This window comes from Somniosus microcephalus, unplaced genomic scaffold (genome assembly GCF_052327205.1).
Source record: "Somniosus microcephalus isolate GS21.2 unplaced genomic scaffold, FLI_Smic_1.0 scaffold430, whole genome shotgun sequence".
Lineage (NCBI taxonomy): Eukaryota > Metazoa > Chordata > Chondrichthyes > Squaliformes > Somniosidae > Somniosus > Somniosus microcephalus.
Window position 1 is genome coordinate 42,211 of NW_028225617.1, and position 14,099 is coordinate 56,309.

Genomic DNA, 14,099 nt, shown 5'->3' on the forward strand with positions numbered 1-14,099 from the left:
TCACTGAAGGGTAGTAGAGTGGGAGACCAGTTACCAGGGAGGACACTAAGGGGCAGTGTGATTGGGGACAAGAGACAATTGGTTGTGTTTCTGTGTGAAATCAGGGTAATATTTTTCACTGAAGGGTAGTAGAGTGGGAGACCAGTTACCAGGGAGGACACTAAGGGGCAGTGTGATTGGGGACAAGAGACAATTGGTTGTGTTTCTGTGTGAAATCAGGGTAATATTTCTCACTGAAGGGTAGTAGAGTGGGAGACCAGTTACCAGGGAGGACACTAAGGGGCAGTGTGATTGGGGACAAGAGACAATTGGTTGTGTTTCTGTGTGAAATCAGGGTAATATTTCTCACTGAAGGGTAGTAGAGTGGGAGACCAGTTACCAGGGAGGACACTAAGGGGCAGTGTGATTGGGGACAAGAGACAATTGGTTGTGTTTCTGTGTGAAATCAGGGTAATATTTTTCACTGAAGGGTAGTAGAGTGGGAGACCAGTTACCAGGGAGGACACTAAGGGGCAGTGTGATTGGGGACAAGAGACAATTGGTTGTGTTTCTGTGTGAAATCAGGGTAATATTTTTCACTGAAGGGTAGTAGAGTGGGAGACCAGTTACCAGGGAGGACACTAAGGGGCAGTGTGATTGGGGACAAGAGACAATTGGTTGTGTTTCTGTGTGAAATCAGGGTAATATTTTTCACTGAAGGGTAGTAGAGTGGGAGACCAGTTACCAGGGAGGACACTAAGGGGCAGTGTGATTGGGGACAAGAGACAATTGGTTGTGTTTCTGTGTGAAATCAGGGTAATATTTCTCACTGAAGGGTAGTAGAGTGGGAGACCAGTTACCAGGGAGGACACTAAGGGGCAGTGTGATTGGGGACAAGAGACAATTGGTTGTGTTTCTGTGTGAAATCAGGGTAATATTTTTCACTGAAGGGTAGTAGAGTGGGAGACCAGTTACCAGGGAGGACACTAAGGGGCAGTGTGATTGGGGACAAGAGACAATTGGTTGTATTTCTGTGGATAAGCTGAAGAGAGGAAGGTGAGTTCACCTCGAACAGGGACAGACTGGTTTGGACCAAAGTAGCCTTGTGTTCCCCTAAACATCCTCCTGTTGTGTTTCAGAAAATGCGATCAGCTTTCAGTAATTTTACATTTATATTATTTTTAGATAACAGTCTCATCAGATAATCGATCAGAATCAGAACTAGAACTACCGCCCACTTCACTCAGTATTACGTTAGGGAAGACAGACTTCATTTCAACAGTTACTATTATTAAACTCCATCGTTTCATTTGGATACGAGTTGCCGATAATGTAGTTTTGAAAATTATAAATATGTTTGTGATAATAATTAAATTGGGATTCAAATCCCCCTGAATGAAATGACGGTTCTTTCAGTACAACAAGATTCTCTGTGCCTAGTTTGTCTGTTTTACTGCCAGAGGTAATCGGCACAGTCAATTTCAAATCACCCAGAACACGGCCTATTGCTCATGTTCCTCCTCAGTTAATGTTTGATTGTGAAACTCTGAACATCTTCTCAGATTAGAGCGAACACTATCGGATGTTCATGAGGTGATGTACAATGGTAATGCTTAACCTTTTCCCAATTCTGCACCACTGACCACAGTTTGTGCTGAATAGCTGCCCAGGGGCAGAGATAACATCCACATCAGGCACTCGTTTCACACGGTATAATGGTCTGGCCAGGTGTGTGTGGGGTTTCACAGTGTATCAGGATCCTGCCAGGTGTGTATGGGGTTTCACAGTGTATCAGGATCCTGCCAGGTGTGTATGGGGTTTCACAGTGTATCAGGATCCTGCCAGGTGTGTATGGGGTTTCACAGTGTATCGGGATCCTGCCAGGTGTGTATGGGGTTTCACAGTGTATCAGGATCCTGCCAGGTGTGTATGGGGTTTCACAGTGTATCAGGATCCTGCCAGGTGTGTATGGGGTTTCACAGTGTATCAGGATCCTGCCAGGTGTGTATGGGGTTTCACAGTGTACCAGGATCCTGCCAGGTGTGTATGGGGTTTCACAGTGTATCAGGATCCTGCCAGGTGTGTATGGGGTTTCACAGTGTATCGGGATCCTGCCAGGTGTGTATGGGGTTTCCCAGTGTATCGGGATCCTGCCAGGTGTGTATGGGGTTTCACAGTGTATCGGGATCCTGCCAGGTGTGTATGGGGTTTCACAGTGTATCGGGATCCTGCCAGGTGTGTATGGGGTTTCACAGTGTATCGGGATCCTGCCAGGTGTGTATGGGGTTTCACAGTGTATCGGGATCCTGCCAGGTGTGTATGGGGTTTCACAGTGTATCAGGATCCTGCCAGGTGTGTATGGGGTTTCACAGTGTATCAGGATCCTGCCAGGTGTGTATGGGGTTTCACAGTGTATCAGGATCCTGCCAGGTGTGTATGGGGTTTCACAGTGTATCGGGATCCTGCCAGGTGTGTATGGGGTTTCACAGTGTATCAGGATCCTGCCAGGTGTGTATGGGGTTTCCCAGTGTATCAGGATCCTGCCAGGTGTGTATGGGGTTTCACAGTGTATCAGGATCCTGCCAGGTGTGTATGGGGTTTCACACGGTATAATGATCTGGCCAGGTGTGTATGGGGTTTCACAGTGTATCAGGATCCTGCCAGGTGTGTATGGGGTTTCACACGGTATAATGATACATAGATACATAGAAGATAGGAGCAGGAGTAGGCCATTCGGCCCTGCTCCGCCATTCGATGAGATCATGGCTGATCCTTTAATTCAGTATCCCGTCCCCGCCTTCTCTCCGTAACCCTTAACCCCTTTTGCCCGTAGAAATATATCTAATTCCCTCTTAAATATATTTAATGAGCTGGCGTACACTGCCCTCTGTGGCAATGAGTTCCACAGGTTCACCACTCTCTGAGTGAAGAAATTCCCCCTCATCTCTGTCCTAAATGGTTTAGCCCTTATCCTTAAATTATGTCCTCTAGTTCTGTTCTCACCCGCCAAGGGAAACATTCCTTCTGCATCCAGTCTGTCTAGACCTGTCAGAATTTTATACACTTCTATGAGGTCCCCTCTCAATCTTCTAAACTCCAGTGTGTACATCCCTAAACTACATAGTCTCTCCTCATAGGTCATTCCCGCCATTCCTGGTATCAGCCTGGTGAATCGCCGCTGCACCCCCTCCATGGCAAGAACATCCTTCCTCAGATGAGGCGACCAAAACTGTACACAGTACTCGAGGTGTGGTCTCACCAGTGCCCTGTACAGCTGCAGCAAGGTATCCCTGTTCCTGTATTCTAACCCTTTTGCTATGAAGGCCAGCATACCGTTTGCCTTCTTGACCGCCTGTTGCACCTGCATGCTCGCCTTCAGTGACTGGTGTACAAGAACACCCAGGTCTCTCTGTACTTCCCCCTCTCCCAATCTATTGCCATTTAAATAATAATTTGCCCTCCCGTTCCTGCACCCAAGGTGGATAACTTCGCACTTGTCCACATTATAGTGCATCTGCCATTTATCCGCCCAATCGCCCAGTCTGTCCAAATCGCTCTGGAGCTTCCTGGTCTCTTCCTCTGAGCCCACCCCCCCTCCTAGTTTAGTGTCGTCTGCAAATTTGGAAATGCTGCATCCGACTCCCTGATCCAGGTCATTAATGTAAATTGTGAACAGCTGGGGGCCCAGGACAGATCCCTGTGGTACCCCACTTGTTACTGCCTGCCATTCAGAAAATGAGCCGTTTATTCCAACTCTCTGTTTTCTATCTGACAGCCAGTTCCCTATCCACGCCAAAACTTTCCCCTTTATCCCATGAGCCTCAATTTTCCATGCTAATCTTTTATGTGGGACCTTATCGAAGGCCTTTTGGAAGTCCAGGTACACCACATCTACTGGCTCTCCCCCATCTATTCTACCAGTTACTCCCTCAAAAAATTCCAATAGATTAGTCAAGCACGATTTACCCTTTGTAAATCCATGTTGACTCTGTCCTATCCTGTCCCCATTTGCTAAGTGCTCCGCTATTTCATCCTTAATGATGGACTCCAGCATTTTGCCCACAACTGATGTAAGGCTTACAGGTCTGTAATTACCTGCTTTTTCCCTACCCCCCTTTTTGAATAGTGGGGTAACGTTAGCTACCCTCCAATCCATCGGCACTGTTCCTGAGTCTAATGAATTCTGAAAAATCATCCTTAGTGCATCCGCTATCTCTAGGGCCACCTCCTTCAGTACCCTAGGATGCATGTTATCAGGCCCTGGGGATTTGTCCACCTTCAATCCCTTTAGCTTCCTTAACACCATATCCTTAGAGATATTGATTTGCGTCAGTTCCTCCTTTGCCAATGTCCCTATTTTTCCCGATATCCCAGGGAGGTTTTTTGTGTCTTCCTTCGTAAAGACTGACCCAAAGTATGCATTTAGTTGATCTGCCATTTCCTTATTTCCCATTATATATTCCCCCGTATCTGACTGCAATGGACCAACTTTGGTTTTCACCAGTCTTTTCCTTTTGATATATTTATAAAAGCTTTTGGAGTTAGTTTTTATATTTTCCGCCAGCTTGTTTTCGTAAGCTATTTTGCCCCTCTTGATCATGCCCTTTGCCCTCCTTTGCTCTATCTTAAACTGTTCCCAATCTTCCGCTCTGGCGCTTTTTTTGGCTATTTTATACGCCCTATCTTTGGATTTTATGCTGTCTCTAATTTCCCCTGTTATCCACGGTTGAGTCACCTTTTTAGATTTCCTTTTATGCCAGATTGGTATAAACAATTTTTGCAATTTTGTCATTCTATCTTTAAATGTTTGCCATTGTTTATCTACCTCCAGTCCTCCCAGGAACGTTGTCCAATCAGACCTACTCAGTTCCCGTCTCATGGCATCATAATTCCCCTTGTTTAAATTCAGGACCTTAGTCTCTGAGTCAATTTCTTCGCTCTCCATTTCGAGTGAGAAATCGATCATGTTATGATCGCTCTGACCCAAGGGTCCCCGTACAACAAGATTACTGATTAGTCCCTTCTCATTGCACAGTACCCAGTCCAATATAGCCTGTTCCCGAGTTGGTTCCTCGACATATTGATCCAGATAACCATCCCTTATGGCCAGGTGTGTGGGGTTTCACAGTGTATCAGGATCCTGCCAGGTGTGTATGGGGTTTCACAGTGTATCAGGATCCTGCCAGGTGTGTACGGGGTTTCACACGGTATAATGATCTGGCCAGGTGTGTGTGGGGTTTCACAGTGTATCAGGATCCTGCCAGGTGTGTACGGGGTTTCACAGTGTATCAGGATCCTGCCTGGTGTGTATGGGGTTTCACAGTGTATCAGGATCCTGCCAGGTGTGTACGGGGTTTCACAGTGTATCGGGATCCTGCCTGGTGTGTATGGGGTTTCACAGTGTATCAGGATCCTGCCAGGTGTGTACGGGGTTTCACAGTGTATCAGGATCCTGCCAGGTGTGTATGGGGTTTCAGTGTATCAGGATCCTGTCAGGTGTGTATGGGGTTTCACAGTGTATCAGGATCCTGCCAGGTGTGTATGGGGTTTCACAGTGTATCGGGATCCTGCCTGGTGTGTATGGGGTTTCACAGTGTATCAGGATCCTGCCAGGTGTGTACGGGGTTTCACAGTGTATCAGGATCCTGCCAGGTGTGTATGGGGTTTCAGTGTATCAGGATCCTGTCAGGTGTGTATGGGGTTTCACCGTGTATCAGGATCCTGCCAGGTGTGTTTGGGGTTTCACCGTGTATCAGGATCCTGCCAGGTGTGTATGGGGTTTCACAGTGTATCAGGATCCTGCCAGGTGTGTATGGGGTTTCACAGTGTATCAGGACCCTGCCAGGTGTGTATGGGGTTTCACAGTGTATCAGGATCCTGCCAGGTGTGTATGGGGTTTCACAGTGTATCAGGATCCTGCCAGGTGTGTATGGGGTTTCACAGTGTATCAGGATCCTGCCAGGTGTGTATGGGGTTTCACAGTGTATCAGGATCCTGTCAGGTGTGTATGGGGTTTCACAGTGTATCAGGATCCTGCCAGGTGTGTATGGGGTTTCACAGTGTATCAGGATCCTGTCAGGTGTGTATGGGGTTTCACAGTGTATCAGGATCCTGCCAGGTGTGTCTGGGGTTTCACAGTGTATCAGGAACCTGCCAGGTGTGTATGGGGTTTCACAGTGTATCAGGATCCTGCCAGGTGTGTATGGGGTTTCCCAGTGTATCAGGATCCTGCCAGGTGTTTATGGGGTTTCACAGTGTATCAGGATTCTGCCAGGTGTGTATGGGGTTTCAGTGTATCAGGATCCTGCCAGGTGTGTCTGGGGTTTCACAGTGTATCAGGATCCTGCCAGGTGTGTATGGGGTTTCACAGTGTATCAGGATCCTGCCAGGTGTTTATGGGGTTTCACAGTGTATCAGGATTCTGCCAGGTGTGTATGGGGTTTCAGTGTATCAGGATCCTGCCAGGTGTGTCTGGGGTTTCACAGTGTATCAGGATCCTGCCAGGTGTGTATGGGCTTTCACAGTGTATCAGGATCCTGCCAGGTGTAGGCAATGTGCAGTTGGATTAACTGGAGCATACAAGACCTGCAAATTTACCAATAATTCAAAAATCAGCTTTATTTGTAAATTGAATCTATGCAGAACTTTTGTGGATTAATCACGAATCCAAATAATGTTCAATCCTATTCCCTGAGCCTTGGACCTTCTCATTCACAGATTCTGACAACATTTAAACAAATCAGCTCCAGTCAAATATTTGGATTCTATCGTGAGATAAACGGTTTGAAATTTCCATTTCATCACTTACCTCTCAGGTGACTGGGTACTTCGGATAAACCTCGTGCGATGTTCATGTAATCAAATGGATCAGAACCTGTTTAAATCAATTAGCGTTCATGAAATCAGATCTGTGTAATATTATAGTAAAATCCTGTTTGAATGTGAAACTGAATTCAGTGTGATTTTACCGTACCAAGTTCCTGTATTTCTTTCAGTATTTTGTCCAGCTTTGGTACCCCATGGCGCATTTTCACAAAGGATTCCCACATCACCCTTCGGGCCCGAGAGCCTTTCTCCATCACCAGAGTTAGGAGAAGTTTGGAACTGTCCGCCCGGTTTCCCTTCTCCGCGAGCTCAGTGACTTTCTGTAAAGAATAGTAATGAATGAATTGAGGAGCTGAGTGAAATATAAACACCGAGAATGAGAAGGAAAGGATCTGCTCAGTGATGGGATCTCCCAGTTGTTGAGCACAGGAAGCAGTCACTGTGTCGGGTTCTGATCCATTCTGAACATTGGCTGAATATTCTGTAAACATCTTGATTCAGTCGTTAATGGCAAAGAAATTTAATGAATTATAGTTCTCGGAGAGTGAGGAATCACTGAGAATCTGCAGCAGTTTTAACGTGATTATTTGTCTCTGTCCCTCAGTGTCCAACATGACATCAGATTACTGACTGACAGATAGAATTTCTCTCAGTTTTTCCTGCTGCTGCACTTTGCGATTTCCCGAGAAATAAAAAAGCGAGTCAGAACTGTAGTGGCAGGGAAGGAACGAATCTGAAGTGAGAAACAGCTAGAAAACTGCCTGAGAAATTACACTGACTAATCAAAACAATCACTGTTGGTGTAGGGCTGGAGAATCGACCAATAAAAGTAATGAAAAATCTAATCGCTTTCCCCCCCGGGTAATTGAAATGTCCGACACCCGTTATTTTACACATCCGCTGCCGGTATGAAACCTCGGTAACCGGGAACAGATATCCAGCAATGGGGTTGGTGTAGTCAGGACTTTCATCATCAAAGATTACATTTATATAACACCTTTAATGCAGAAAAGAAAGCGTCGAAAGGCACTTCAGAGGTGCAATCAGACAATGGACAGAGATGATGAGACGTCGAGAACGATAGCCTGTTGGTTATGTTACTGGACAAGTAATCCTGAGATAACGGTCCAAATATCATCGTGGACGTTTCATGAATTTGAATTCAAATTTGAAACATTTCAAAACAAAAAGCTGATTAGTAAAGATTGTTGTAAAACCCAATGCCCTTTATACCTGGTCTATACGTGACTCCAGTCCTTCACCAATGTGATGGCCTCTGAAATGGCCTAGAAAGCCTCTCGAAAGAAGGATACAGAAGAATAAAACTGGGCGGACCGCTCAGCTTCGGCATTGGATTCGGACACCACAAAGGAACACCCAGCCCAGTCAACCCTGCAAAGCCCTCCTCATTAACTCCTGGGGACTGGTGCCAAAGTAGGGAGAAGTGGACCACACATTAGTCAAGCAACTGTGTGACGTAGTGATACATTTAAAATCATAGTTATTAGGCAAAGTCCCAGGTACCTCCATCAGCAGTCATCGGACAGGACAGACCCACCAGTGGTGGGGCGCAGTGATGTACCCTCAGATGCAAGTGTCCTTCGTGCCATTAACATTGACTCCAGAGCCAAGGAAATCTCATGCCTTCAGGTCAAACATGGGCAAGGAAACCTCCTGCTGATTACCGCCCTCCCTCAGCCGATGAATCAGTGCTCCTCCATTTTGAGCACAACTTGGAGGAAGCACTAAAGGTGACAAAAGTTCCAGAATGTACAGTAGGTGTGAGATTTAGTGCAGAGTTCCCCCGCATTTCAGTATCAAGAAACAAATGAACGAACTGGGCACAGCAAATGCTAAAGGTCCTGATATACCTATCAATTCATCCAATGAAAAGCGACGAGTTAAGAAAGTAACTATAGGTTTTTATTGGCTAAATAACAGAGCCCACCCTCGTGGGTGATCGGATCCAACAAGGAGGAATACCAGCCAGTCGACCACCTTTATACCTGGGCTGGTAGGTGGAGCCATGGGCGGAGTCGGCAGTGGTCAGCCCAGGTATAACAGTGTGACAAGAGGCGACCTCGTACAATGATAACAATGTGAACAGTGATAACTATAGGGAAACGATCTAACAGTGATAACTATAGTGTAACGATAGTGAACGATAAAAGTGGTTTACCACATTCACCCCTTGTTTAGATTGGAGTCCGGCGGGGTGAAGTGTACTACCAGTTCTGGTATGTCAGTCTGTCCGGAGGCCTCGTAAGCCTTTCTGATCGTCGCAGCGGCGGTGTTGCGGTATCCGGTGTTAATGCTGGCGTCTGCGAGGTAGGCGAAGGCTCTTGGGGTTCCGGCGTACCGTCTACCTGGGCTAGAATTGGGGGGGTGGTGGGGGGGGGTAAAGGTGGTGTCTCCGGAGTGCCCGAGGGTGCGAGGTCTCGTAAGGAGACTGTATCCTCCCGCCCGTCTGGGTATGCCACGTAGGCGTACTGGGGGTTGGCGTGCAGGAGGTTCACCCTCTCGACCAGGGGGTCCGTTTTATGGGCCCTCACGTGCTTTCGCAGCAAGACAGGCCCCGGAGAGGTCAGCCAGGTTGGTAGCGTGGTTCCTGTAGTCGACTTCCTGGGGAAAACAAACATTCGTTCATGGGGGGTGGCGTTGATGGCAGTGCAAAGTAGTGACCGGGTGGAATGCAGCGCCGCCGGGAGGACCTCCTGCCAGCGAGAGGTTGGGAGGCCCTTAGACTTTAAGGCTAAGAGGACGGCCTTCCATACCGTCGCGTTCTCTCTTTCCACCTGGCCGTTCCCTCGGGGATTGTAGCTGGTGGTCCTGCTTGCAGCAATACCTCTCGCTAGTAGGAACTGGCGGAGTTCCTCGCTCATGAAGGAGGAGCCCCGGTCACTATGTATATAGTTTGGGAACCCGAACAAGGCGAAGAGGTCGTTCAGGCATTTAATGACCGTGGTACTGGTCATGTCTGGGCAGGGGAAGGCAAAGGGGAAACGGGAGTACTCATCAACAATATTGAGGAAGTACACATTACGGTCAGAGGACGGGAGGGGCCCCTTAAAATCGATGCTCAAGCGCTCGAAGGGGCGGGTGGCCTTGATCAGGCTTGCTCTGTCCGGCCTAAAGAAGTGCGGTTTGCACTCGGCACAGGTCTGGCAGTTCCTGGTCATGGTCCTGACCTCCTCGATGGAGTAGGGCAGGTTGCGGGCCTTAATGAAGTGGTAAAGTCTGGTGACCCCAGGGTGGCAGAGGTCGTTGTGGAGGGTCTGAAGTCTATCAGTTTGCGCGTTGGCGCATGTAATTCGCGATAGAGCGTCAGGGGGTTCGTTCAGCTTACCAGGCCGGTACAAGATATCATAATCGTAGGTGGATAGCTCGATTCTCCACCTCAAGATCTTGTCGTTCTTGATTTTACCCCTCAGCTTGTTATTAAACATAAAAGCGACCGAACGCTGGTCGGTGAGGAGGGTAAATCGCTTGCCTGCGAGGTAATGCCTCCAGTGGCGTACCGCCTCCACAATCGCCTGGGCCTCCTTCTCGACCGAAGAGTGTCGGATCTCAGGGCCCTGTAGGGTCCTTGAGAAGGCGGCCACCGGTCTCCCCTCCTTGTTGAGGGTAGCGGCTAGGGCGAAGTCGGATGCATCGCTCTCCACTTGGAAGGGGATGGACTCATCCACCGCGTGCGTAGTGGCCTTAGCAATGTCTCCCTTGATGAGGGAGAAGGCCGCGCACGCTTCTTCCGTAAGGGGGAAGGAGGTGGACTTCATGAGGAGTCTGGCTTTGTCCGCATAATTCGGCACCCATTGGGCATAGTAGGCGAAGAGCCCCAGGGTTCTCTTCAGCGCCTTTGGACAGTGGGGGAGGGGTAGCTCCATGAGGGGGCGCATTCTTTCGGGATCAGGGCCGATGACTCCGTTCTCTACTACGCAGCCGAGGATGGCAAGGCGCGAGGTGTTAAAAACACATTTCTCCTTATTGTAGGTGAGGTTCAGCCATTGGGCCGTACGGAGGAATCTTTCCAGATTAACGTCATGGTCTTGCCGGTCGCGGCCGCAGATGGTGACGTTATCTAGATAGGGGAACGTGGCTTGCAGCCTGTTCTGGTCAACCATCCGGTCCATCTCCCTTTGGAAGACCGAAACCCCGTTGGTGACGCCGAAGGGGACCCTAAGGAAGTGGTAGAGGCAGCCATTCGCCTCGAAGGCGGTATACTGGCGGTCCTCGGGGTGGAAAGGGAGTTGGTGGTAGGCCGACTTGAGGTCGATGGTAGAGAATACCCGGTATTGTGCAATCTGATTGACCATATCAGATATGCAGGGAAGGGGGTATGCGTCCAGCTGGGTGTACCGGTTTATGGTTTGGCTGTAGTCGATGACCAAGCGGTTTTTATTGCCGGTCTTAACGACTAAGACCTGGGCACGCCAGGGGCTGATGCTCCCCTCGATGATGCCCTCCTTCAGGAGGCGCTGCACCTCAGAGCTAATAAAAGCTCTGTCCCCGGCGCTGTACCGCCTGCTCTTGGTAGCGACGGGTTTGCAGTCAGGGGTGAGGTTAGCGAACAGGGAAGGTGGCGGGACCTTGAGGGTGGATAGGCCGGTGTTACGCGGTGGGCGATTTAAAGGCTGCTGGTTGTCGACTGTGAGCGGGGGGAGGGGTCCACCGTATGCTAGAGTGACACTTTGGAGGTGGGATTGAAAGTCCAGCCCTAGTAGGACGGCAGCGCATAGCTGGGGCAGGACGAGGAGTTTAAAGTTTTTATACTCCGTGCCCTTAACCGACAGGGTCACAACACAGTAGCCGCTGATGTCTGTGGCGTGGGACCTCGATGCCATCGAGATCCGGTTGCGCGTTGGCTGGACAGTGAGGGAGTAGTGGCTCACCGTGTCTGGATGGATGGATGAAACTCTCCGTGCTTCCGCTGTCGAACAGGCAGGTCGTGGCGTGGCCGTCTACTTTGATGTCCATCATTGATTTGGACAGATGATGCGGGCGAGCTTGGTCTAGTGTGACGGAGGCTAGTGTGTGGCCGAGCGAGTCGCTGTAGTCTGTGGGTGAAGCGGTTGTCAGGTCTGGAGGTAAGGTGGCGGTCGAGTGCGGTGGGTAAAATGGCGGCGAAGATGGCTGCCCCCACAACCCACATGAGGCACTGCTGGTGTCGGTTGCCTGGATCAAAGATGGCCGCCCCCACTGCTCACACGAGAGAATGCTGGCATCTGTGGCCTTGATAAAAGATGGCCGCCCCCACAACTCGCATGAGGCACTGCTGGCCTCTGCTGCTCTCCCTCTGCAGGCCTTAGCGAAATGGCCTTTTTTCTGGCAGCTGGAACACGTCGTGTTTCTGGCTGGGCAGCGCGACCTCGGGTGTTTCGCCTGCCCACAGAAGAAGCAGCCGGCGGCCCGATCGCGGGGGTCTGAAGTCGCAGCCGGTACCGGGGGTGGCGGTCCCGGTCGGGTCCGGGACGCCGGCGCTGCGGGGGGTATTGCGGTCGGGGTCGGGCCCGAGTCCCAGAGTCGCGAACAGTACCTGGAATACACCGAGGTCCCGCTGGGTCACTTCTCGGGAGTAGGCCAGGGCTGCAGCTGTGTTCAGGTCGAGGTCCTTTGATTCCAGCAGTCTCTGCCATGAGTAGTCGGACCGAAGGCCTTTCACGAAGGCATCGCGGATGTTATCTTCAGTGTTTTCTGCAGCCGATACTGCTTTAAAGTCACAGTCCCTGCCGAGTGTTCGTAGCGCCCGTAAAAATTCAGCTGCAGACTCTCCTGGCTGTTGCGGGCGGGATCTTAGGAGGTGTCTGGCATACATGGAATTTACCGGGCTCCGGTACTGTTGTTTCTGTAGGTTGATAGCGGCCTCGTATGTAGTAATGTCCTGGATGAGTGCGTATACTTTAGGGCTCGCTTGGGCGGTCAGAACTCTTAGTTTGGATCTCTGAGGGACGCCGGATTCTTCCAGGTAGGATTCGAAGCAGCACAGCCAGTGTTCGAAGTCGAGGGCTGAGTTTGCTGCCTGTGGGTTTAGATCCAGGTACGGTGGTCTGAGGGCTCGCAGCCAAGCCGGCTGCTGTGGCTGTTGTAGCTCAGCGTGTGGCTGTTGTAGCTGGGCGTCTGACTGGTCTGGCACGTTAGACATTTTAAAATTTAGCCAATAAAATTGATATACCTATCAATTCATCCAATGAAAAGCGACGAGTTAAGAAAGTAACTATAGGTTTTTATTGGCTAAATAACAGAGCCCACCCTCGTGGGTGATCGGATCCAACAAGGAGGAATACCAGCCAGTCGACCACCTTTATACCTGGGCAGGTAGGTGGAGCCATGGGCGGAGTCGGCAGTGGTCAGCCCAGGTATAACAGTGTGACAAGAGGCGACCTCGTACAGTGATACAACAATGTGAACAGTGATAACTATAGTGTAACGATAGTGAACGATAAAAGTGGTTTACCACAGGTCCCGTCAATATTCTGGCTGTGGTGCTGAAGATCTGTGCTCTGGAACTAACCGCACATCTAGTGAAGTTGTTCCAGATATCCAGAATTGTCCAGGTATGTCCAGTCCACAAAGAGCAGGACAAATCCAACCCGATCAATTACTGCCCTATCAGCCTGTTTGCAATCATCAAAGTGTTGGAAGGAGTTATAAACACTGCGATCAAGCAGCACTTCGTCACAAATAAGCTGCTCACCGAGGCTCAATTTGAGTTCCACCAGGACCAATCGACTCCAAACAAAGGACCAAAGAACTGAATTCCAGCTGTGAGGTGACAGTGACTGTGCTTGGCATCAAGGCAGTGTTCGACATGTGTGGCACCATGGGGTGTGGTTATTGGAGGAGAATCGTCTCAGCACCAGGACATCACTGCAGGAGATCCTCGGGACAGTGTTCGTCGTGTGTGGCACCATGGAGTGTGGTTATTGGAGGAGAATAGTCTCAGCACCAGGACATCACTGCAGGAGATCCTCGGGACAGTGTTCGACGTGTGTGGCACCATGGAGTGTGGTTATTGGAGAATCATCTCAGCACCAGGACATCACTGCAGGAGATCCTCGGGGCAGTGTTCGACGTGTGTGGCACCATGGAGTGTGGTTATTGGAGAATCATCTCAGCACCAGGACATCACTGCAGGAGATCCTCGGGGCAGTGTTCGACGTGTGTGGCACCATGGAGTGTGGTTATTGGAGAATCATCTCAGCACCAGGACATCACTGCAGGAGATCCTCGGGACAGTGTTTGACATGTGTGGCACCATGGAGTGTGGTTATTGGAGAATCGTCTCAGCACCAGGACAT

At 49.7% G+C, this 14,099-nt stretch overlaps 1 protein-coding gene across 6 annotated transcripts in view; it reads right to left on the minus strand.

The window, feature by feature from the left end:
* LOC147081772 (NACHT, LRR and PYD domains-containing protein 3-like) overlaps positions 1–14,099 on the minus strand; it is a 161,222-nt gene that overhangs the window by 17,113 nt on the left and 130,010 nt on the right. For 5 of the 6 annotated variants that reach the window (XM_085980685.1, XM_085980686.1, XM_085980689.1 and 2 more), the window contains 2 exons: positions 6,953–7,124; positions 6,788–6,853 (listed from right to left, as the gene is read on the minus strand). In XM_085980685.1, coding sequence (XP_085836811.1) covers positions 6,788–6,853; positions 6,953–7,124 — 238 coding nt within the window. Of the gene's footprint in view, positions 1–6,787; positions 6,854–6,952; positions 7,125–11,693; positions 11,782–14,099 lie in introns of those variants that run through there. The other variant, XM_085980690.1, reaches the window with a different exon arrangement.